General features: G+C 42.1%; 1 protein-coding gene and 1 pseudogene across 1 annotated transcript; both read right to left on the reverse strand.

Annotated features, from left to right (window-relative positions):
- Positions 1-5,353: 5,353 nt before the first annotated feature.
- LOC127112391 (uncharacterized) lies at positions 5,354-6,631 on the reverse strand. Its single transcript, XM_051046345.1, has one exon. It carries the CDS (start codon positions 6,629-6,631, stop codon positions 5,354-5,356), a length of 1,278 nt encoding a protein of 425 aa, XP_050902302.1.
- A 16,965-nt stretch (positions 6,632-23,596) lies between these two features.
- Positions 23,597-24,833, reverse strand: LOC127112407 (formin-like protein 13; annotated as a pseudogene).
- Positions 24,834-25,044: the final 211 nt, after the last annotated feature.

Raw genomic sequence — 25,044 nt, forward strand, 5'->3', positions numbered from 1 at the left:
ATTGAAATGAAAATTAAGAGTGCCAAGAAATATAGAAAGGCTCAAATTGATTTGATAGGATGGTAATCAGCCAACAGCGTGATTCCATAGATCTTTACAAATTGGAAAATGGTAATTTCGTGGAAAAAGGGTACGTTGAACTACAATGACATCATTCTCTCTTCCACTTTTGACCTGTATTGCAGCCTTGAGAAAGTTGGAGAACTGTTGAAAATATTCTGATACTTCAATGATCTTATCTCTGTTATGCAGTTACTTGCCTGAAATCCCTAACTTTTGCCTAGATTGCCTTTCGGGTTTTCAATCTACCGGGATAATATTCTCTTTGTTTTTTTATGTCTCTAATTTCTGCTTGGACCGCCCTTTCAGGTTTTCAGTCCACCGAGACGCTCATTTTTGCCTAAGCCGCCCTTTCGGGTTTTCAACTTAGCGAGCTGTTCTTTTCATTTTTTAGGCGAAGTATTTCTTGACTGCATCTGTATTCACGGGACGTGGAAGCTCTTCACCATCCATGTTTGTAAGAATTAAAGCACCGCCTGAGAAGGCTTTCTTGACAACATAGGGTCCTTCATAGTTAGGAGTCCACTTGCCCCTAGAATCATTGTGAAATAGTATCATCTTCTTGAGCACAAGGTCACCCTCTTTGAATTCTCTCGGCTTAACCTTCCTATCAAATGCCTGCTTCATTCTCTTTTGATATAACTATCCATGGCACAAGGCAGTCATTCTTTTTTCTTCAATCAAATTCAACTGATCGTATCTGCTTTGACACCATTCAGCCTCTGACAACTGAGTTTCCATTAGTATCCTCATTGATGGAATTTCAACCTCTATCGGTAACACAGCTTCCATACCGTATACAAGTGAAAATGGGGTTGCCCCAGTTGAAGTACGGACTGATGTTCTATATCCGTGTAGTGCAAAAGGCAGCATTTCATGCCAATCTTTGTAGGTAACAACCATCTTTTGAATGATCTTCTTGATATTCTTATTTGCAGCTTCAACTGCCCCATTCATCTTGGGACGGTAAGGAGAAGAGTTGTGATGCTCGATCCTGAAACTTTCACATAATTCATCCATCATTTTGTTGTTCAGATTGGAGCCATTGTCAGTGATGATCTTGTTTGGAATGCCATATCGGCAAATGAGATTATTTTTGATGAATCTGACCACCACTTGCTTTGTCACCTTTGCATACGAAGCTGCTTCCACCCATTTGGTGAAGTAATCAATTGCCACGAGAATGAAACGGTGTCTGTTGGAAGCTTTGGGTTCAATCATACCGATCATGTCAATGCCCCACATTGAGAATGGCCAAGGAGCAGAAATCACATTCAAAAAGGTTGGTGGTACATGAACCTTATCAGCGTAGATCTAACATTTGTGACACTTCTTTACAAATTTGCAGCAATCTGATTCCATGGTCAACCAGTAGTAACCAGCTCTCAACATCTTTCTTGACATAGAGTGGTCGTTTGCATGAGTACCAAAGGACCCTTCGTGAACTTCTTTCATCAACATTTCTGCTTCCTTTTTGTCAACACATCTGAGTAAGACCATGTCATAATTCCTCTTATAGAGCACATTCTGATTAAGGAAGAAACCACCTGACAATCTTCTCAAAGTCTTTTTATCTTTTTCTGTTGCTCCAAGAGGATACTCCTGAGTCTGAAGGAAATGCCTGATATCGTGGTACCATGGTTTATCATCAAAACTGGCCTCAGCTGTAAACACATGTGCTGGTCTACCAAGTCGCTTGATCACAATTCTGGGTACTTCGTTTGGAAAACCCACTTGATACATTGAAGACAACGTAGCTAGAGCATCCGCCATATGATTCTCATCCCGAGGAATGTGATGCAATTCAACCTTGGTGAAGAAAGTCAACAATCTTCTTGCATAGTCTTTGTATGGGATCAAGCCAGGGTGGCGTGTTTCCCATTCTCCTTTGATCTGATTGATAACTAACGCTGAGTCACCATAAACAGTAAGATTTTTGATGCGGAGGTCAATGGCTTCTTCAAGACCCATGATACAGGCTTCATATTCAGCAATGTTGTTTGTACATTCAAAGCAAATTCTTGCCGTGAAAGGAATATGAGAACCTTCTGGAGTGATAATGACTGCACCTACTCCATGTCCATAAACGTTGGAAGCTCCATCAAATACTAAACCCCATTGAGAATCTGGTTCAGGCCCTTCTTCAGGAAGTGGCTCTTTACAATCTCTGGATTTTAGGAACATGACATCTTCATCAGGAAACTCATCCTCATTATCATCGTGATCTTCAACGGGTTGGTGAGCAAGGTACTCAGCCAACACACTGCTCTTGATAGCTTTCTGGGTATGATACTCAATGTCGTATTCTGATAACAGCATCTGCCATCTTGCAATCTTACCAGTGAGTGCAGGCTTCTCAAAACTGTACTTGATTGGATCCATTTTGGATATCAACCAAGTGGTGTGACTTAACATATACTGCCTCAATCTCTTAGCAGCCCAAGCCAATGCACAACATGTCTTCTCGAGTAAGGAGTATCGTGATTCACAGTCAGTAAATTTCTTGCTTAAGTAGTAAATGGCATGCTCTTTCTTTCCAGTTTCGTCTTGTTGACCCAGAATACAGCCCATAGAATTCTCAAGCACTGTCAAATACATAACCAACGGTCTTCCAGCAACAGGTGGTAACAAGATAGGAGGCTCCATGAGGTACTCTTTGATACTGTCCAATTCTTTCTGACAATCCTCTGTCCAAACACAATTCTGACTCTTTCTCAGCAATTTGAAGATAGGTTCACAAGTGGCAGTCATGTGAGAAATAAACCGGGATATGTAATTCAATCGTCCTAGAAAACCTCTCACTTGCCTTTCTGTTTTTGGTACGGGCATCTCTTGGATAGCTTTTACTTTATCTGGATCAACTTCAATGCCTTTTTGGCTGACAATGAAGCCCAAGAGTTTACCTGACCTGACGCCAAATGTGCATTTGTTCGGATTGAGGCGAAGACGGAACTTCCTCAATCGTTGAAACAGCTTCAATAGATCTACTAAGTGACCTTCTTCTGAACGAGACTTCGCGATCATGTCATCCACATAAACCTCAATCTCTTTGTGCATCATGTCGTGAAAGAGCGTTGTCATGGCTCGCTGGTAAGTAGCACCTGCGTTCTTCAACCCAAACGGCATTACTTGATAACAGAATGTTCCCCATGGTGTTATGAAGGTAGTTTTTTTCCATGTCTTCGAAAGCCATTTTGATCTGGTTATACCCGGAGAATCCGTCCATGAAGGAGAATATGTCAAACTTTGCTGTATTGTCTACCAACATGTCAATGTGAGGCAGGGGGAAATCATCCTTTGGGCTTGCTCTATTTAAGTCACGATAGTCGACACACATTCGTACCTTCCCGTCCTTCTTAGGAACTGGCACAATATTTGCTATCCACTCTGGATACACTGAAGTGGCAAGAAAACCAGCATCTATTTGCTTCAGAACTTCTTCTTTAATTTTGACGGCCATATCTGGATGTGTTCTTCTTAATTTCTGTTTGACCGGTGGACATTCTGGCTTCAAAGGTAGCTTGTGCTCTACGATGTCAGTGTCGAGACCAGGCATATCTTGATAAGACCAAGCAAACACATCTACATACTCTTTCAACAGGCTGATCAATTGCTCCTTGACCTGTGGGGATAACAATGCTCCAATTTTGACTTCTTTCACATTTTCTTCCGAACCCAAGTTGACTGTTTCCAAAGGCTCCTTGTATGGCTGAATAGTGTCTTCTTCATTTTCAAGCTGGCGGGCGACCTCTTCTGGAATCTCATCCCACTCTTCCTCTTCAGCTTCGAATACAGAATGTTCAAAGTTGGGAGAGGGCATGATGTCATTGTGTTCAACGGGTTTAAGTAACCTGTACAAACAATTGTTTTTAGAGGACTGACCATGACATGCAAAAATGTGTTCTTTTTAAGGTTTTTTTTGTGTTACCATTTTCCGAAAAAGCTGAAAAGATAAAAGGACACAAGTGTATAGGAACACAAAAGATCTTTTTCATGGATAGTACGTTTTTGACAAAAGTGCCCATTTTACAAAATTAATGCTTCGCGCTTTGGGCTAAAGCGGAAGATTTTTGAAAACTGAAAAGCTTAATTACTTTGATATGTGGACACAATGTGGGATGTCAACTGCGGTCCAGTTCTTCATAACTACTCCTGGTGTCACAAATTTGGGGCCTTCGTCTTCTGTCTTTTTCTCAAAAGTATCCTCTTCAACTGCTACCATGTTGATAAACCCACCGCTGTGAAAGATATCTTTGAAAGGTCGCACCACTGAAGTCTGCACTTTTTTTCCATCAACAAAGCCTAATCCTGCATGGTTAACGTTTTCTGGCAACTCTATCACCTTGCCCCACATTTCTGTAGGACCTGTCTTGACAATCTGCTGGGCGTCTTTGAATGACGCGATTGAACCTTCACTTTTCTTGTAATCATCGATGGTCAGGGCCTGAAATGGAGTTTGAACAGCCGTCTCGTCTACTTCTATCACACTAAACGATGAAAGGTGGCTAATCAGCATAGCCTGCTCCCCATTAACCGTCACTATTTGCCCATTCTTGACAAACTTTAACTTTTAGTGTAACGTGGATGTAATGGCACCCGCCTCATGAATCCATGGGCGTCCGAGCAGACAGCTATAAGCTGGAACTATGTCCATAACCTGGAAAATGATCTGGAATACGTGTGGTCCAATACCAATAGGCAAATCAACTTCTCCAATGACTGTTTTTCTTGATCCATCGAACGCTTTCACAATAATTCCACTGTGCCGCATTTGCCCCCCTTTATACTTTAGCTTCAACAAGGTAGACTTGGGCATGACATTCAGAGATGAACCGGTGTCAATTAGGATATTAGACAAAGAATCCCCTTGACAATTGGCTGAGATATGGAGAGCAAAGTTGTGATTCTTTCCTTATTCTGGCAGTTCTTCATCACAAAAGCCTAAGCCATTGCACGAAGTGATGCTGCCTACAACATTGTTGAACTGCTCTGCTGTTATATCCTGTTCTACAAAGGCTTGATCAAGCACCTTCAGTAGTGCTTCTCTGTGGACAGCTGAGTTCAATAATAAGGACAGGATCGAGATTTTTGACGGTGTCTGTAGCAACTGATCTACCACTTTGTAGTCACTGAGCTTGATAATTCTGAGTAATTCATCTGTTTCTTTGTCAAGGGTTGAATTGCTTGTTTGCCCTTCTGCTTCTCTTGTCACTGGTACCACGACTACTGGATCTTTCTCAACATTTCTACTTGGGATAACCGGCGGAGTGAACACGCGGCCACTGCGCGTCATTCAGCTATTTGCTGCGATATTGGTAACTGAGGCTAAGGTTTTAATCTCGACCTCTTTACCGTTCTCAATAATAGTTGCTGCATAGCGGTAGCGGACCGCTTTATCTGAAGTGTAAGGCATTGGGCCCGGAGGGCAAATCACCACTGGCTCCCTCGGATGATAAGCTATCTCTACTTTCTCTGGAATGTTGAAGCAAGGAATGATGACATTCACCTCTTGTTCTTGTGATTCTGGAGAACTCACTTGTCTAGAAATCTGAATCAAACCCTGATCAAGGACGCCTTGCAAATCATCTTGAATCTTTCTACAACCTCTTGAATTGACTGAACATGTACCACAGATCTGGTGGTCATGTTGGAATAGACCATGAGCACATAAAACAGAATGAATTTCAACCAAAGACTGCCGAATCTCCTCTATCTTCGTAACACGTTGTTCATTGAGACAAACTTCTATATTGTTCACTGATGAAGGACCATGACTTGGCATTGGATTGTCCTTCACATTGGGACCCATGTTCTTGAAGGTCAGGATACCTGCTCTTGTCAACTTCTGTACTTCCAACTTTAAAGCAAAACAGTTGTCTAAGTCATGACCTGGAGCATTCTGATGAAAGGGACAAGATACCTCTGGCTTGTACCACCAAGGTAGCACTTCTGGTACAGGAGGTCGTGGTCGTGGTTGCACAAGGTTTTTAGCGATCAAAGCTGGATACAATTCTGCATATGACATCGGAATTGGATCAAAATTGGTTCTTCTTTGTTGCTGTGGTGGACGTTGTTGTAACTGATGTTGATGTTGTTGAGGTTGATGTTGTTGCTGATACTGAGTATTCTGTTGGAAGCGGTTGATACGCTGCTGAGGGTATTGGACTTGAACTGGAGCGGAAGTGATTACTGGAGTCACGGTTGCTATATGTTGGTGTTGGGAATGGTAAGGATAATTGATCCTTCTTGGATGATTATAGGACACAACATTAGTTTCTTGTTCCTTCTTTTTCATAAAACCGTCATACCTCTTTGCCCCGCTTGAAGATGAACTTCCTTCTCTAACTAGACGCCCTTCTCGAACTGCTTCCTCTAAACGGACTCCCATGTTTACCATGTCAGTAAAGTCTGTAGGAGCGCTTGCAATCATCCTCTCGTAATAAAAAGTATCAAGAGTCTTTAAGAACACTTTCGTCATCTCCTTTTCTTCCATAGGTGGAACAACCTGTGCTGCAATTTCGCGCCACCTTTGCGCGTATTCACGGAATGTCTCCTTTTCTCTTTGTTGCATGGACCTCAACTGATCTCGGTCTGGCACATTATCAAGGTTGTATTTGTAATGTTTGATAAAGGCCTCGCCTAAATCGTTGAAAGTCTTGATCTGAGAACTGTCTAATCCCATATACCAGCGTAAAGCTGCACCGGTAAGGCTGTCTTGAAAACAATGAATGAGCATCCTTTGGTCGTTGGTGTACATTGACATCTTTCGCACGTACATAACCAAATGGGTCTGTGGACAAGAACTTCCTTTGTACTATTCAAATTCTGGTAGTTTAAATTTTGCTGGCATCCTTACGTCTGGAACCAAACACATATCATTTACATCTCTGCCAAACAGTTCTTTCCCACGAAGAACTTTTATCTCTTTTTGTAATTTCGCAAACTGATCCTGGAATTCATCCATTCTATTATTGAGACCAGGATCCTCACTTGGGGTAGGGCCGTGATAGACAGGTTCTCCTAGGTGAGGAGTATAGTGAACAACGGGAGGCACATTAGTGAAGACAGGAGCATTTGGTGGAACGAACTCTTGTTGATATCTATCTTGATTAAGATCCCTGGGTATTTCCCAAGGACGGGATGCTGTGATGGTAACAGAAGTGACTGGGACAGCGTTGATTTCTGAAGCGATGACTGTAGTGACGGGTGCTGCTGTTGTCTGATTCTGAATTTGAGGTTGATTCTGTGCCGAAGTCTGTCCTGAATTATGAACTTGAGCCCTAGCCTGGGCTTCCTCTGCTTGTAGACGGGCGGTTAACATTTGGTTGCGCATCTCTGCTGCCTGTGCTTGCGCCTGGATCTGTGCATCTTGTGCTTCGGCAACCTGAGCTTGTGCTGTTTGAAGTTGAGCAGCTTGGGCTGCTTGGTTTGCTATCAATGTCTCGACCATAGCAGAAAGGCGGTCAACCTGAGCTTTCAATTCTCGGTTCTCGTTATCTGTTATCTCCATTCTTCTTTTGTAGTTGGCTCTTGTGTTGTAATTATGCGTCAGCTTGAAATGGATCTGCTGGCGGGAAGCAACTGTTAGAAGACTGGACCAAGACAGACAACCTGTATGCACGTGATGCATGGATATGCAAAATGAATGATTTTCCAAGGAACTCTAAGTGAAGGAAAAGATAGAATTGCAAACATTTTTGATAACAAAACAAAAAAAATCATTTTAAGCATTTTTATCAAAATATACAAAGTTATCAACCCAAAATACAACCAAGAAAACCATTTAAGGACATGTGTCATCAGGACGAGCATAAACAAGTAGGAGTTGTCCTTCAAGTCTCTCAATTCTTTCTTCATAGGCCTTCTGCATAAAAGCTTTCTCCTTCACCAAACTGTCTACAAGACCTTTCCATGCACCTGAGGACTGTGGAATCTGGGAGTAATCTGTTGTGCCTGAGGAAAATAAATCCTCTTGCACCCTTGGACGTTTACCTGCACGATCTTCTCCACTCTGCTCCTTAAACTGTCTCTGAAGTTCTTCATTTTCCATTTCGAGCACCTGGGCCTTATCCTTCCAAGCGTCTCTCTCTTTCTCGACCCTCTCCAAGGTGGCTTGGAGTTCTTCTTTGTCATCTAGCGGAAGGTAGGGGGTCTTCAACGGAGCGGGTTTGATAGGATCATGATGTGGGTATGGCATTTTCAACTGTATAGCTCTGGCTCTGATCCACTGGAGGTACGGCTCATAGGAGGTACAATCTTTCTTACCCAATTCAAGTCTCCCTTTGCGACAAACACGATGCCAAGCTCTTACTACTCTCTCTTTCATGGTAGGGTCCTCCTCGTTATCCCTCAAGAAAATACCTTCTAAAAGAATGTTAGGAGGCTTGTCCTTCATAGGGTAACCGAGTTGTCTCCTAGCAAGTACTGGATTATAAGAAATGATTCCCTTTGTGCCCATGAGGGGCACATTGGGGAACTCCCCGCAACTATCAATGATCTTCACATCGTCTAAAACTCTACTATACCATGCAATATCTGACTGGGTAAGAGACATAATCCTCTGTGACCACTGAAGTCCTGACTTGCGATCCCAAAAAGTAGCTGACTTAGGAAGATGAGAGACAAACCATTTGTAGAGTAACGGTATACAGCAGACTATGGTTCCTCCTCCTTTCAAAGTACGGTAATGGATGGAATGATAGGTGTCTCCGAGCAAAGTTAGAATAGGATTACCACTTAGGAAGATGCGTATAGCATATGAATCCATAAAACCTTCAATATTAGGAAATAGTAACAAACCGTAGATCAACAAGGCGAACAGATGCTCCACAATAATATCACAACCTTGACTGGCAAAATAAGAAACCTTCCCCATTAAGAACTTGGCAGTGAAACCTGGAAGTCCTCATTTGGTGGTGAAGTTATTCTTGAATTCTGACTTCTTCATGTACAACACTTTTGCAAGAGAACTGTGCTCGGGTAACTTTTCTGAACCAGAGAAAGGTACTGTATCAGCAACTGGGATGTGAAGCAACTGGGCATACTCTTCCAATGTAGGCATGAGTTGATAGTCTGGGAATGTGAAACAGTGATAGACTGGATCATAGAACTGTACTAATGTCTGCAATAACCCTTCTTCCATCCTAAGTGTCAATAAAGATATAAGTGCCCCATATCTGTCTCTGAAACCAATAGGATCTGCGATCGAAGAAACCAGTTTCTTTAGTTCATCTATCTTTGGATTGATGAGATTGTACTTTTTCACACTTCTCTGTCCAAAATCCATGTTTCCTGCAATATTTGCAATCCTTACTTTAAGTTCCTTGGAAAAAGGTTGAAATGATGGGAATGAATGCATGTCATGCATGAATGCAACAAACACAAACATGGTCAAACAATACAAGGCTCAAAGTTCATCACCAGCATGGAGTTTAGGACAAAGCCCCAAGATAAGTTCTAAGGTTCACCTGCCAAACGGGTTCTAAAAGTTCCCAAGGTTATGGATCCTTCTTCGGATAATACCGGGTTAAGCAACTGCTCGCTTTCCAATATTATTCTCAAAAAGAATCTCGCTTGAGTGTGATATCGCGTATCAACCAAACCAGACTTTTGGTCCGAAGTGGTCACCGCATCACATCCTAAGTAAGGCCAAGATGGGGTAAAGGTAAACTAAGGTCCTTGGCTTCACGGGCCCGTCAAAAGCAACAATGCCTCACAAATGACTTGTTTTAGCACTATCACCCTCAAAGAGGCCTCCACCAAGCGGACAAAGGCTCAAGTCAACTCGGTAAGGATTGTCTCCTATCAAGTCAACCTGAATTATCATCCATCCTATCTCAAATGTGCCCCAAATCCGGGTATAGGATTTATCACAAGTATCCCCCAAAACCCAAAATAACACACATTACAAACAAGACAATTTAGCAAATATTCACAAAGCAAACATATAAACAAGCAAAGATAGGCTAAACCCTCAAATAAGTTTAAGCATTGTATTCCCCAGCAGAGTCGCCATTCTGTCGCGGCGGGATTTTTCACGAGATTAAGTATTGATTGAACTTAACCCGTTTGAAAAATATTTTAAATGCAAGAGTCGCCACCGTCTTTTATTTTATCCAAAAAGAGGAAGGGAAAAATAACGATAAATCCCTTTAGAGTTACGGGTTCGGGGGTTGGTTATGCAAAGGGAAGGTATTAGCACCCTCTACATCTGTGGTACTCCACAGGAACCTTTTTGCTTATGTTTATGTGAATGCTTTGCTTTTTTCGCTTTGATCGTTTGATTGGGGAGATGAGAAAAGAACTTGATTTTATTGCTTTTGGACTCGATAAAGTCGTAGACTTCATGCCTACGTATCTCCAAGGCGCAATGGAGAAATCAGAATCCACGTAGTTCTCCCAAAAGAAAAGGGGAAAGTCTGTTTTGTTGATTTTAGATTGGCGTGTCTTGCCATCTCTCGCTCGACCTAGGCGGGAGGCTTCGAGACTGACACGTCCTTTTGAAAATGTTTTTAAACTGAAAAGCCAAAGCTGGCAAAAGATTTGAATGAGCCTAAACCCTGAAACAATAAATAAATGGGCTCATTATAAGGAAGCCCAAGAGTAAGCTTGTGAGTGTGTGAAAAGGGTTTCTTAAACGGCGACCGTTGGAATCGCATCGGGTTTCTCTTTTTTTGATTTTTCGATTTTTTAACATAAAACGTGAACAATACGATTAAACACACAATACAGAACATAAAAAATGCGAGAAAGTAAATTATTACAACACAGTTAGCTATGAATAGTTAGTATTACGAATAGTTAGTGGAGTTAATCGAGCTGAAACTTGTGTGAAGAGGATGAATTTCTGATCGTCCAAATGATCGACCGAAAGCTGGAAACCGTCACCGACGCAGTGCTGGCTGCCTTCGTGAGTACCTGACTTCAACGTCGCTTTTGATCGGTGAAACGGCGCCGGAATGAAATGAAACTTGGATATTTGTGACCTGGACTCAACGAACTTCAAAGATATGAAATCGGTTTTGTGTTTCGATGAATAATCGGGACGATTTTGGGTTACCGAAAATGAAGAACAAGTGAAATACGGTAATGCTTTTGGAAAAATATTTCTTTTCAATTCTCTGTTTCTCTCACCACACGTTTTTCCTTACTGATCCACCACCTCCCTTTTTTCTTACTAACAACATCTATATATATATATTTAGATTACTTAAACAACAGGAAACCTAAAAAATATCTAACATAAATTAATAATATATATTTAGATTACTTAAACAATAGGAAACCTAAAAAAATATCTAACATAAATTAATAATATAATTTATATATTATATAATAATAATAATAATAAACTAATATAATATTAATCCTAATTAAATAAACTAATTAACAACTAAACACAATTAATATTAAGCACAAATAATATTAAACTGCACACGATTAAAATACGATAAAATCGAGCGACACGAACGCGATAAAAACGATGACAATTTGCACAGCAAAACAGACAAATTGATAAAACCAATAAACCAGTAAACCGATAAACCAGTAAACCGATAAACCAGTAAAATCAACAACACGACTCAAACAGACTCGATTAAATCACACGGCACAACACGTAATTAAATAAACAACCCTAGGCAATAATAAAATCAACACGATGTCATGAAAACGCTGACAAACACAATCACAAATAATCGGACAATACGAAAACTCTAATATATTTGAAATACAGTCAAAATACCGACAAACAAACAATTAAATAGATAAAAACGCACAAAACCTAATCGAAGCGATGCCACGCACAAAAGAGATAAGCGAGATAAATACGAGGCAACGATATCGGCCAGGTTTTGCTAAAACAACGAAATACAACACGGTAAGCAACGAAAACACACAAAACCTAATCAAACCAGTTGTCACGCGAAGTTTAAGAAATTGAGATGAATACGAGACAACGAGATTAATCAAGATGTGGTCAACAAAGCCAAAGTCAAATTTTGGGGTGCGACAAGGGCTAGCTCTGTTCAGATCCCGGTAGTCGACACACATCCGTACCTTTCCATCTTTCTTAGGTACTGGAACGATGTTTGCGACCCATGGCGGATAATTGGTAACCGCTAGGAGCCCTGCATCCAACTGTTTCTGCACTTCTTCCTTTATCTTTACAACCATCTCTGGTCTTGTTCTTCTGAGCTTCTGCTTGACCGAAGGACAACCTTCTTTGAGAGGCAAGCGGTGTACCACGATGTCTGTGTCAAGCCCTGGCATATCCTGATAAGACCAAGCGAAGACGTCAACATACTCTTGCAACAGTTCAATCAACCCCTTCTTCACATCATCTTCCAAAGCAACCCCTATCTTGATTTCTTTCTTGACGTCCTCGGTGCCAAGATTAATCACTTCAGTAGACTCTTGATGCGGTTGAATGACCCTTTCCTCCTGTTTTAATAGCCTGGCAAGTTCTTCAGGGAGTTCACAGTCTTCATCACCCTCTTCTTCAGCTTGGAAGATTGGGTTTTCGAAGTCGAAGCGAGCCATAGCAGAATCGTTATCAATAGGATCCGGTGATGTGCATCTGCATGAGTGATGGTATGTGCTTATGAGTGTGAACAGTGAGTGAAAACTAAACAAAACATTGCCAAATATTTGTATTCTTTTGAAATTTTGAAAACTGCAAAAAATAGAAAGACATTGAACAAAATATTTGAATGCAAAAGACGTCCTTCATTTATGATAAACAATGCAGGTATTCACATAGATGAGCCCTACAATGAGTCATTACGCCCTGGGCAGAACGTAAGACTTGGACATGCATGAATAAACAAAGAAAAATTACTCCTCTAGAAGAGTGACTTGGACAATTTCCTCGGAAGACCAATTATTGATGACTTCACCAGGGATCCTCGGACGCACCCAGTTGTCGATGTCGCAATCACTATCTCCATTTTCATCGTTGATCGTAGATATCTGGCCATACTGAATGATGCCAGCGCTGGAGAAGGTAATCGGCCCCTGACAAGTCTGAGGTGCTGAAGTTGTAGATGTCAAAGCTGGCTGGTACCCAATCCCGAACTTGTCGTCCTTCATTGGTAACTCCAACAGACGTCCCCAACCGGGAGCAATACCTGAATCCACCAAGGCTTGCGCCTGCTTGAAAGATGAGATAGGAGCTCCTGCTTTAACCCCTTCCACCGGAGCTGCATCCTTGATCTGAACTGACTCAAAGGCCTGACAGAGAGTCTCATGAATTTCACCTTCTACCTCTACGTACTTGAAGGTAGACAGGTTACTTACCAGTATGTCCTCCTCACCACAGACGGTGACAATTCTTCCATTGGCTGGGAACTTGATCTTCTGATGCAGTGTTGATGAGACTGCCCCAACATTGTGGATCCAAGGACGACCCAGCAGGAAACTATACGAGGGACTGATATCCATCACATAGAAGACAATGTTGAAGGTTTGTGATCCAATCAGGATTGGCAATTCCACCTCTCCAAACACCGACCTCTTAGAACCATCGAAGGCTCTCACCATGAGATCGGAAGGTTTCAAGATCAAACCTTCTACTTCTAACCTTGACAGGGCTCTCTTGGGTAGCACATTGAGAGAGGAACCTGTATCCACCAGAACATGAGATAACACGGTGTCTTTGCATTCCATTGAGATATGCAAAGCTTTGTTATGGTTGCGTCCAGCTGGTGTTAAGTCAGAATCAGTAAAACCCAACCCGTTGCTTGCGTGAACATTTGCAATGATCCCTTCTAGTTGGTTTACTGAGATCTCCTGAGGCACATATGCAGCGTTAAGGACCTTCAGAAGTGCCTCCCTGTGTGCCTCTGAACACAATAGGAGTGAGAGAATGGATATCTTAGACGGCGTCTGAATCAACTGATCGACTACTTTGTAGTCGCTTTTCTTTATAATTCTTATGAGCTCGTCCACATCATTCGAGAAAGTAGGCTCTGAGCCAGTCCGGGGTGCAGAAGTGCCCTCATTTATAACTTGCTTGCCTTTGGCCTTAATCGCGGCATCAATGTTCTCAGTTTGGGTAACAGGTGGCGAGAATAGTCTGCCACTCCTGGTGAATCGCCCGATTCCACCAACATTGTCCACTGCGGGACCTTCAACTTCGAGTTCAGACTTTTGACCCTCTTCTACCTTCAAAGGCCGTTCCACCCCATGATCGTGTGTGTATACACTCCCCCCATAATGCCACGGAATGGCCCTTTCACTGGTGAAAGGTAAAGGACCAGGGGTTGTGATGGTCATAGTAGACGGTCGCACTGGCGGCACTGGTCGTGCTTCCGGCACACTGATCTGATTAGTCGGGTAAAAGATGGTGATAGTAGCGACATCATAGTCATACTCAGGAATCTCATTCATTGAAACAAAAACATCCAGAACATCGGAATCAAGTTCAGTTACATCAAAATCAGACATATTGTTTGGTATATCAGCAACAACATTTGAAAAATTAAATACATCAATGGGAAATACACAGTCAGCAGGAACAACATCTGTGAATTCTTCAACAGCATCCTCAAACACCTCTTCAACTACCCCTTCAGCAAACTCTTTGACAGACAAGTCTTCAACTTGGAGGGTACCATTGTCAAGCAAGACCTGGATACCCTGCTGCAGCTTCAAGCAATCCTTACCCTGTGTAGCGCAATCCAAACAACCTTTCCCACAACCGGGGAAAACATCGGCCTTCAGCAAGCATTCCTTAATTTCCAACAACGGAGTCTTCAACTTCGACACATCCTTAACGGACTTGGATTCTTCTTCCAGCATATTCACGTTTGCACCACCATGATGTGGCATGGGATTGTTGACGACATTAGGAGCCGGTGCAAGGTTGATAGCCTTTGAATCTATGAGGTCCTGAACTACGTGCTTAAAAGCTTTGCAGTTCTCAATATTGTGGCCAGGTGCCCTAGAGTGGAAACTACACCTAGCATTGGCATCGTAACCCACCGGAAGTCTACCAACCGGAGGAGCCAGAGTGCGTAGCTGCACAAGTTGTAGTTGTTGAAGACTTGTAAGCAGCTGAGCGTACGACATTGGAAGAGTGTCGAAACGCCGGTCCATCCTCTACCTGGTTGTTGTTGTTGTTGTTGTTGTTGATACTGAGTTTGCTGACGTTGTGGTTGTTGTTGTTGTAGTGGTGCTGCAACTGGAATGGTCACAGCCGCAACATACGGTCGCTGATGATAGTTTTGAAAATTATTCCTCCTGTTTTGATATGAAGACACAGAATTCACACCCCCCTCCCTCTGCTTTTGTCCTCCCATAAATGTCTTCTTTACTCCTGATGAAGATCCACCTCCATTGTGGCTCTTGTAGGTCTTCAGGTAATTCTCTACCCTCTCTCCGGTAGAGACCACATCAGCAAAATTGGAGGCATTGCACCCCACCAGACGCTCCAGGTAAGGTCCAGGCAACGTATTCATGAACATGTTGGCCATTTCCTTTTCCAACATGGGAGGTTGAACACGGGAAGCTGTCTCCCTCCAGCGTTGAGCGTATTCCCTGAAGCACTCATTGCTTTTAAGAGACAGGTTCTGGAGTTGAGTTCTGTCCGGGGCCATGTCTGCATTATACTGGTATTGCTTCACGAAAGCTTCCGCCAAATCCCTCCAGCAACGGATATGGGCTCTATCCAACCTCATGTACCATTCCAGGGATGCCCCAGCTAGGCTGTCCTGGAAGAAGTACATAAGTAGCTTCTCATCATCAGAGTATGCAACCATCTTTCGGAAGTAGGCTTGCACATGGGTCTTCGGGCAAGAGCTACCATTGTACTTGTCAAAGATTGGGACTTTGAACTTCGGTGGGACCCTCACGCCTGGGACCAATCCCAAGTCAGAAACATCTACCCCCAGAGGGTTTTGTCCTTCCACCGCCTTCAGCCTCTCCTCTAATCTCCTGAACATGGGATCCATGCCATGGCCCATGCCAAAGTCTTCTGGCAGCAAGAACTGATCATCTTGATCATCGTGAATGGGTTGTTGATCGTGGTTGTTATGTGGGATCGGGACAGGCCCCGGTCCATTAACCTCTGCAATTGGAGGATCAGTCACGACCTCTGGTTGAGTAGTTGCGGGATTCCTTTGTATCATTTGTCTAATCTCTTGCTGTCCTTGCGCTACTCCCTAAACCACATCCATGAATTGGTTCATGCGGACCCTCATCTCAGCAAGTTCTGCTTGTAGACTTTCCATTGCTTTCTGCTGGTTTCTACGGGTACCGTACCGGTGAATTCCTGAATCAGCTATCCTTCTAGTGGAACACCAAATAATATGAGAACACCGCAGCGGTACCTGTTATGCAAGATATGAAAATGAATATGTAAATGCAATGACATGTTTATCAAATCCAAAAGGTATTCTACCCCCTTGATTCCAGTCTCACATCAGGTGAATAGTGCAAGAAGACTGAGTCATGGATAAACTTCGGAGATCAATATGCAATAAAGGGAAACCATCATACAAATAAGTTCAAGGAAAGGGGCCTTAGCCGAAAGTACATCAAAAGAGGATGTCCACAACAAGCCTGTGGATCATCACCACACAACAATAAAGCAATAAGTAAAAGGAGGAGCAATAATCAGGACTCAGCCTCCTGTGTACAAACCATGAGGACTGCTCCTCACTTCAGCCAGCAATGCTATCGTGTCAGGATGATCTGGGAATTCTATCAAACGCCGGATAAGCAGATTCCTTTGGTGAATAACTCCATCCAACTCGTTGATGTGCTCTCTGTAGTAATTCCCGTCATCTTCTCCGAATACCTCTTCAAGTCTGGATTTCTTCAAACCTGCCAACACCTTAAGTTCTTCAATCTGTCCTCGAGCCTCATTGAGTTGATCGGTGATGTAACCATTAGTAGAACGGGCGCCCAGAAGCTCATTGTTCTTCTCCTTCAGCAAAGTCTTCAATTTCTCCATCTGACCAGTCAGTTCGGTCACCATCTCCTCCTCATTTTCCTTCCGAGAAGTTGAAAATGCATCCCATTGCTCTTGCCACCCAGCTAATTTACCATGAGCATCCATTAACTATTGCTTGACTCGCCTCAACTCAGACCTGGATGATCCCAAGGCCTTGTCTGTCTTCCTGAAGAAGTCCACCTCCACAGCTAATTTCCTTTCTACTTCCCCTTGCAATCTGACGGCTTCCCCCTTCTGATATTCTGCCTCATGGAATTGATGCATATAGTCTTGCAACTTCACACTTAACTCCGAGTTTTCAATTTGAAGCTCCTCCATGGCTTTCTTCAATTTGTCATACTCCTCTCGGCTCACCATTGTTGACTGCGCAGGAGTAGGTGGATACAAAGGTTCTTCTATAGGAAACGGCAGACCCAACTCTTCGACTCTTCCTTGAAGCCACTCTCCATACTGAGGGTAAGTTCTACAATCTCCTTTTCCAAGCACAGTTCTTCCTCTCTTGATCACCTTGAGCCAGGCCTCAACTGCCTTACGGGATACAGTCAAATCAGGCGAAGAATGGAAAAACAGAGATTCTTCCACATCCTTTTCCAAAGGCGGAGTTCTTAAAGCATATCCAAACTGTCTAACCGCTAGAGAAGGATTATAGTTGATTCCTCCTCTTCTTCCTACCAACGGTACATTTGGGAAGTTCCCACAACTGTGAATAATATCCGCCCGAAGCAAGCTCCGGTCAGACCACCAAGAAATATCTTCAGCTCTCAACCCCATCAATCTCTTCAACCAACTCAACGAGTCCTCGACATCAACGAACGCTCCTGATTTGGGTAGGTGAGAACTAAACCACTTATAAAACAAAGGCGTACAACAATTCAACAATCCTCCTTTTCTATTCTCATTACTGTGGTGCACCGAATGAAAGAAATCTCCTAGCAAGGTCGGCACTGGATTTCCCAACACGAAGAGGCGTATTGCGTCCATGTCCATAAATTTGGCAACATTAGGGAACAAGACAATCCCATACACACAAAGAGCCAACACAGCATTGAAACCCCTCTGGTCACCATCTTCAAGTTTCTTCTTTGCTTCTCCCAACAAGAAACTCAAATGAAAACCACTGACTCCTCCCTTCTGACACATATTAGCCTTCAAGACTGATTTCCCCAAATATGTGGCCGAAGCAACCATGCTGAGATCGGGCAGAAACTCAGAACTGTAGAACAACAACTGTGACTTGATAGGAACTCTGAGAAAACTGGCAATCTCCTCCAAAGTAGGGACCAAAATATAATCCGGGAATGTGAAACACCTCAATGGAGGGTCATAGAACTGCAGCAGTGTGAATAGAGCATCATGTTGATCCTTGGAAAGAACCGTGACGAAACTTAGAATCAAACCGTAATCCTTTCGGAATCCTTCTAGAGAATCAGGATCCATTAACTTCATCAACTGTTGAATAGGCTCCAGACAGACCACCGGAAACTTGTAGGCGACATGTCTCTTTCTGCCAATATCCATCTCTAGAGAACCAGAAAAACCCGACCGGAATCAAGAAGAAGATGTAAACCCCCTAGAAATGGATAAACATGTGTTAAATGATATGAATGCGGAATGATGTGATGCAATGCAGTGACATGGAAATCAGGACTGCTGTATCTGCTTGAACATCTGTCGGGTTGCACTGTCTGAAAAGAAACCCACTGAGGAATGTAATACAAGACCAAAACTCTGCTCTAGAAAACCGGGTTGGTTGGAGGTTAAGGTTCCCTGAATTTAGCCCGCCCCTTACTGGTAGGTTCTAAGAACAGAAGTTTGTCAGCTTTAGCCCTTCAGTCGAGAATAATACGTTTACCAGTGATGGTTTGGCATTATTACGGGATAAAAGACCTCTGCTGACTCCCCTCAACAGGATATCCTAAAGCAAGTTCCTAGTCTCGGGGTCCTCGGATTGAGCAGCGAGAATGCGCCCACCAGAGCTAACATAATCACGTCTCGGAGGAGAGGCCTCGACTGAGTTCTCGGGAAATGGTCACCAGAGTCGACGATTTCTAAAGGAATATCTGTCGTTATGGAACACCCATAGGACAAAATATATCCAACAGAAACCTCGTCTGGAATGTGGGTCTCATGAACAACTTAACATAGCAACATGCCACGCAAGCCTCATGACTATCCACTCTAACACCTATGTGTACACTCAAGCCTGGGTAGTGGGCTTATCTCTCATAGAACAATCCCAACCCAACGAACAAACAACCCACAGAACCCACAGATACAGCAAACATATGTACATGAACGCAATAAGATAAAGCAGGTAAATGCGGAAAATAAACGACTGTACAAAAGCATAAACACCCAACAAATAAGAAACCTACAAAAGCTAGGAGGGACTCGCTTAGGGAAACCGGGTCCCCAGTGGAGTCGCCAACTGTCGCAACCTGAAAAATACTAGGGTGCGAAAGAAATAACCGGCGAAAGAAAAAGATGACAGAAGAGTCGCCACCGTGCGTTATTTATCCCAAAGGAGGGAAAGGAAACGCTCGAAGTAAACCTGAAGAGAGGAAAGGAAAAGACAAGGTCTCGCAACCAAATCTTGGGTTCGGGAGTCGATTATGCGAAGGGAAGGTATTAGCACCCCTACGCATCCGTAGTACTCTACGGGATCCACTCTTGTTATTCTTGTCTAAAGGGTGTGTGTTTATCTAATGTACTATTTACTAAAAGAAAGGGTCAAAGAAAATGACTCGCACGGATGTCGCATCCACTGCATACGTATCTCATCTGAATATGAGAATCAGAGTCTTCGTAGCTCGGGTACCTATGGGTTAAAGAGGAGTGTGCTCGCTAAGACATCGCGTCTTATGCCTACGTATCTCATCTGGAATGAGAATCAGAGCAAAACGTAGTTCAGCCAACTACAGGAACAAGGGTCTCGATTGCAACTAGGGCAAGAGAAAAGGAAAGTCTCGATCGCAACGAGGGCGAGAGAAAGGAAGATTAGTTGTTAGTCATACTCGGCAAGACATCGCATCTTGTGCCTACGTATCTCATCTGAACATGAGAATCATAGTTGCCGTAGTTCGGCTACATAGGGATTGCCATCTGAACATGGACTTACAAAGGAGGACACTAGTTGTGTCAAAGGAGAGTGGGCAATATGTTCACGTCCTAGCAGTAGGTGTCGCAGCTCGCTGAATCGAGTCTTAGGCAGTTACCTCTTTGCAATAGGATGGATTGACATGCCACAAGATCGGAGACGCACGGAAGGTATAAAAGAAATGGGGAAGTTCTGCCCTAGAGTTGTCATGCAATATATACTTAGGTGTTAGGATTTACAAATCTACATTCGGAAAAGCGTCATCTATCTCTACTCAACAATCGTGGCCAAAACAATGTTTTGTATCTCTTAAGGCAATATATCTTTCATTTTAAAAGGTTTTTGATTGGTCGCACGGCGGCGAGAAAAAAAAGAGTTTGATTGGTTGGATGTGCTTTGAGTGATGGCGAGAACTAGGATTGGCGAGATATACATCTCGAATCCTAGCCTCAGGAGTGCATGGTATACACCATGTTCCATTTCCATCTTTATTTGCAAAAGTGTTTAATAGAGATTAAGTATTTTTAGGTTTGATTGAGAAAGGGTTTGAAGAAACCGCATTGACAATTTTAGACGATGGCGAGAGCTAAGATTGGCGAGATATACATCTCGAATCCTAGTCTCAGGAGTGCATGGTATACACCATGTTCCATTTCCACCTTTATTGAAAAAGTGTTAAATAAGAATTAGGTATTTTGAGTTTTATTGTGAAAATGACTTGACCTAGATCAAGTATTGATGGACGCTTGAGAAAGATTTGAATGAGTGTTTGAGAAAACAAAGTGGGTAAATTGGATGATGGCGAGAGCTAGGATTGGCGAGATATACATCTCGAATCCTAGTCTCAGGAGTGCGTGGTATACACCACGTTCCACTTCCATCTTTATTGAAAAAGTCTTGACTATGAATTAATATTTTTTGAGTTTTTATTAGAGAAAATGGCTTGACGTTGAATCAAGCATTCGATGAAAGTTTGAGAAAGATTTGAATGAGTGTTTGAGAAAACAAAGTGGGTAAATTGGATGATGGCGAGAGCTAGGATTGGCGAGATATACATCTCGAATCCTAGTCTCAGGAGTGCGTGGTATACACCACGTTCCACTTCCATCTTTATTGAAAAAGTCTTGACTATGAATTAATATTTTTTGAGTTTTTATTAGAGAAAATGGCTTGACGTTGAATCAAGCATTTGATGAAAGTTTGGAAGAACTGTAATGGAATAGGAGGGAGAAATGAATTGATTTGTTTATTGAGAAAATACTCGACGTTGGATCGAGTCATATTTTTGTATTTTTTCAGAAATGGTGGATTTTACTCTTTGGTTAGTGTCTAAAACAAATAGAGAAATAAAACAATACAACATTATATACACATTGGGGAAGTGGGGTACATTTTGTCAAATGGGGATTCAAAATCATGAAATAATTAGATCAGGCCCAAACAACAAATGATGCGAAATATGAGTGTAAGTGCAAGAGAACCGGCTCATTGTAAGAAAGCCCAAGAGTAAGCTATGTGAGGTTGATGGCGATGCTTAAAAAGCAATCGTCTTACAAGGGTGTGGAAAAATGGGCTCGATATTAAATCGAGAAAAATATGATTTTTATAGTTTAAAAATGGTTTTGAATGAATGATGAAATTAAAAGACAACAAATCTATGTTATGATAATGAAACTATGAAAATAATAAAGCATAAACATAACAAAAAAATGTTAAAAGAAATGAAATACTAAAAGAAAATAAAATGCTAAAAGAAAAATAAAATACTAAAAAAAATGCTACACATGAGTATTGAACCCACCCCACTCAAGACTATGATACTACCCTTCTCCACCAGACTACTCATGACTAGTTATTATTTTGATGCTTCTTTAAATATATAAATCAAAATAGATTAAACATTAGAATAAAAACTAAAATAAAAAAAGTCTGTTGGACTACCAGTAATTAAACCCAGCCGCTTGGCTGTTGGGTTTTAGAGATTAATGGGTTGGGGAATACCAAAATGATGTGTTAATGTCTACTGGAAATACTCAAAGGTCACTTAAATGGAGTTAAATGGTTTTGGTTTTTAACATTCCTAAGTTAACTAATAATAAAAAGAAAGAAAATGGAAAAAAGCTAGCGTCATTGAACTGAACTCTTCCTCTCTCAAACTCTCCATCGCTCTCAATTTGTACCAGACCACTCTCACGCTCTCAAACTCGCTCATACCTATCTCTCTCAATCTCACGATCGCTCTTACCTCAGTCATCATCCCTCAATCTCACGATCGCTCTTACCTCAGTCATCATCCCTCAATCAAAGCGCGAAAGGATAAAGAAAATTGGACAGGACGGCTCACCTTCGACGGTGACGGCGAGCTCAGGTAGTCCTTGAATCTTCAAATACTGGTTTCTTGCTTCGATTTTGGGATTAGGGTTTGTGTGGTATCTTTTTCGCCTCCTTATTTCGTGTTCTCAACTCACTATTTATCCCTCACGAATTAGGGTTTTCAGGTTTGGTCTGGTGGAGTTCAGAAGGGGAAAATTTCCAGAAACGCTTTTTGTGCTCAGCATCGAGTTTGTCTTGTTTCATGCTACAATCCGGCAACAGTAATATGAACTCAAACTTTTCTTTGAATTTTGTCTCTATTCCCTTTTGGGATTTTTTCTGACTTTTAACGCTTTGGTAATTAATTGTTACTGCAGTGAAATTGGTTACAAGTGGACACATTGAAGAAGCTGAGGATTTGATGAAGATTCCCTCGTGTTTCCAGTTATCCATCGCAAACTTTGTGTATACTTGCTGTAAGTTCATGTCCTGTTGCACTTGAAATGTTTGCCTTTATCTGTTTGAATTGTGGCTCAAGTTTGGTTCATGGTATGCTCGTCTATCTTGTAGATAATAGTGCCAACAAGATCAAAACTTCCAGGCTGCAAGAATTTACTGACTGCAAATATGTATGGGAAGGCAGCTTGGGCTGAGGCTGGTACAGAACCATTGTTGAAAACCTGGGCAGTAAGATTCTGAACATACAGACGATGATCGACAGGAAGGTGAATGCTGGCCTTGATCGAGATGGAATGACGCCTCTTGAAATAGAAGGAGATATCGTTGTGGTCCTACTAGGTGAGGCGGGACGTGACTTTGGAGATATCAAGGCTTGAGATTTGACTCCAGTAAATGCTAATCCTGTTTTATCCGATGAAATGGCAGGAACAGATTTGAGAAGTCTTAGTGCCTGGAAGCTGTCATCAAATGATTTCACTTCGCTTCCTATTCTACCATTTTCAACAAGTGACAATAGCCTTGCAACTCAGTAGCAGTTTTCTGCAAGGGCCTACTTGCATCACCTGGTAACGACAATCTTCTAAGTGAAGATACACCAATTCCTGGAACAGAACTGAGGTAGTGAAGTGATAGGTGCTGGAAAACAGGGTTGTAATGAAATGGCTATTGCTTCTTCGGTGTTACCGGTTCGTCTTTGATGAACATTCTCTTTTACTAACTTTCTGTTGTTTTCTTCATTTCAAGCTCTAGCTGTTTGCAGTTTTCTTCGTGGGCTTTGTTGAACATTTGAGTGAAGTTGAGCAAAGTTGTGACAACTTGTTCGAATAGACAGCGGGATGGATCTTCGCCAAAATAAAGAATTAATGCGTCCACGTTCCTGCCCACCCATGAAATGAGCGGACTTCAGCTTCAGCAGAACAGAGGAAGTCTTTCAATTTCTTGCGGAACTTTTCTGATATAGGACCATCATTTTCAGAAGTGGATAATTCCTGTACAATTTTCTCTAATCCTTGTTTATAGTTTGCATCTCCTCTGCCAGGAACTTCAATTGGATCTTTGTCGTTGGCTCTAGATTAGCAAGATCCTTAGAGAAGTCTAAAACTTCAGGCAATTTGTCATCTAACACCTTACAAAGATAATGCATGAGAGTCATTTTGTTGTTCCGTGCACGTGTCTCAGTCAGTTTAAGAAGGCTATCTAATCTGAATCCAATGGCAGAACCCCTGGCAGTTCCTTGGTTCAAACCATTTCCTAGAGTAAGTATTGTTTGCATAATTCTCTTTAATTTGACAGAACTCCTGATCTCTTCTGAAGCAGCATTCACAGCATTCAAGCTATTCTTAAGATCGGAAACCTGAGAATGGAACTGAATCTTGAATGAAAATACTCTGAGCTTAGATTCTACCCGTGGTACTTTCATTAACTCCATGAAGAACTGTTCACATTTCCCTAACTTCTCCTTTTCCCCTTTATAACTCTTGATTATTTCCATCTCCTCTTTTGCAGGACAAAACTTTATGAGGTTCTCAACCTGATCAACGTCAAGCGACTCTTCCAGTGCTAGCACTGAACTCATTAAATCCTGCAATGGCACCTTCACTTTCGAAAGCATGATTTCACAATTACATGCCCGCCTATGCTCAATCAGTTGCACTTTCTCAGATTTAGGCCTAACCGAACTTTGGACATTTGACTTCTTGGCAAGGCCTGAACTCGGGGCTGCTGCGACTGAGATGGCAACAACTTTGATGCATTGTGTTGCAGTTGCGGCTGCATTGAAAACTTTGGTTGTTGCAACACGTGTGCAAAATGATGGCTTGTTTGGATACCTTGGTTGCCAGAATCAGTTCCAAACTTCCGTTGCTGTAACCCGGGTACATCATTTCCCAAAAGTTGTAGATGTATATTTGTTAGATTATTTTGCTGATTTATTAACAGTTGTTGCAACATTGATGTTTGTTGTTGTTGCTTTGAATTGGAGACAACATTATGTAATATGGGTCTTCTGATGCTTATGAACAAAAATTAATTGGATTTTCAGTCCAAGCAGGCAGCTTTACAGTATCAAGCTTTCCTCCCCATTGTGACGTGCCATATGATGCTTGCTATGAATGCTTATGCATACTATGATGTGATGCAGGGCGCTAATGCATGGCAGCTG

The sequence above is a fragment of the Lathyrus oleraceus genome, chromosome 1 (assembly GCF_024323335.1).
Source record: "Lathyrus oleraceus cultivar Zhongwan6 chromosome 1, CAAS_Psat_ZW6_1.0, whole genome shotgun sequence".
In the NCBI taxonomy this organism is placed as follows: Eukaryota; Viridiplantae; Streptophyta; class Magnoliopsida; order Fabales; family Fabaceae; genus Lathyrus; species Lathyrus oleraceus.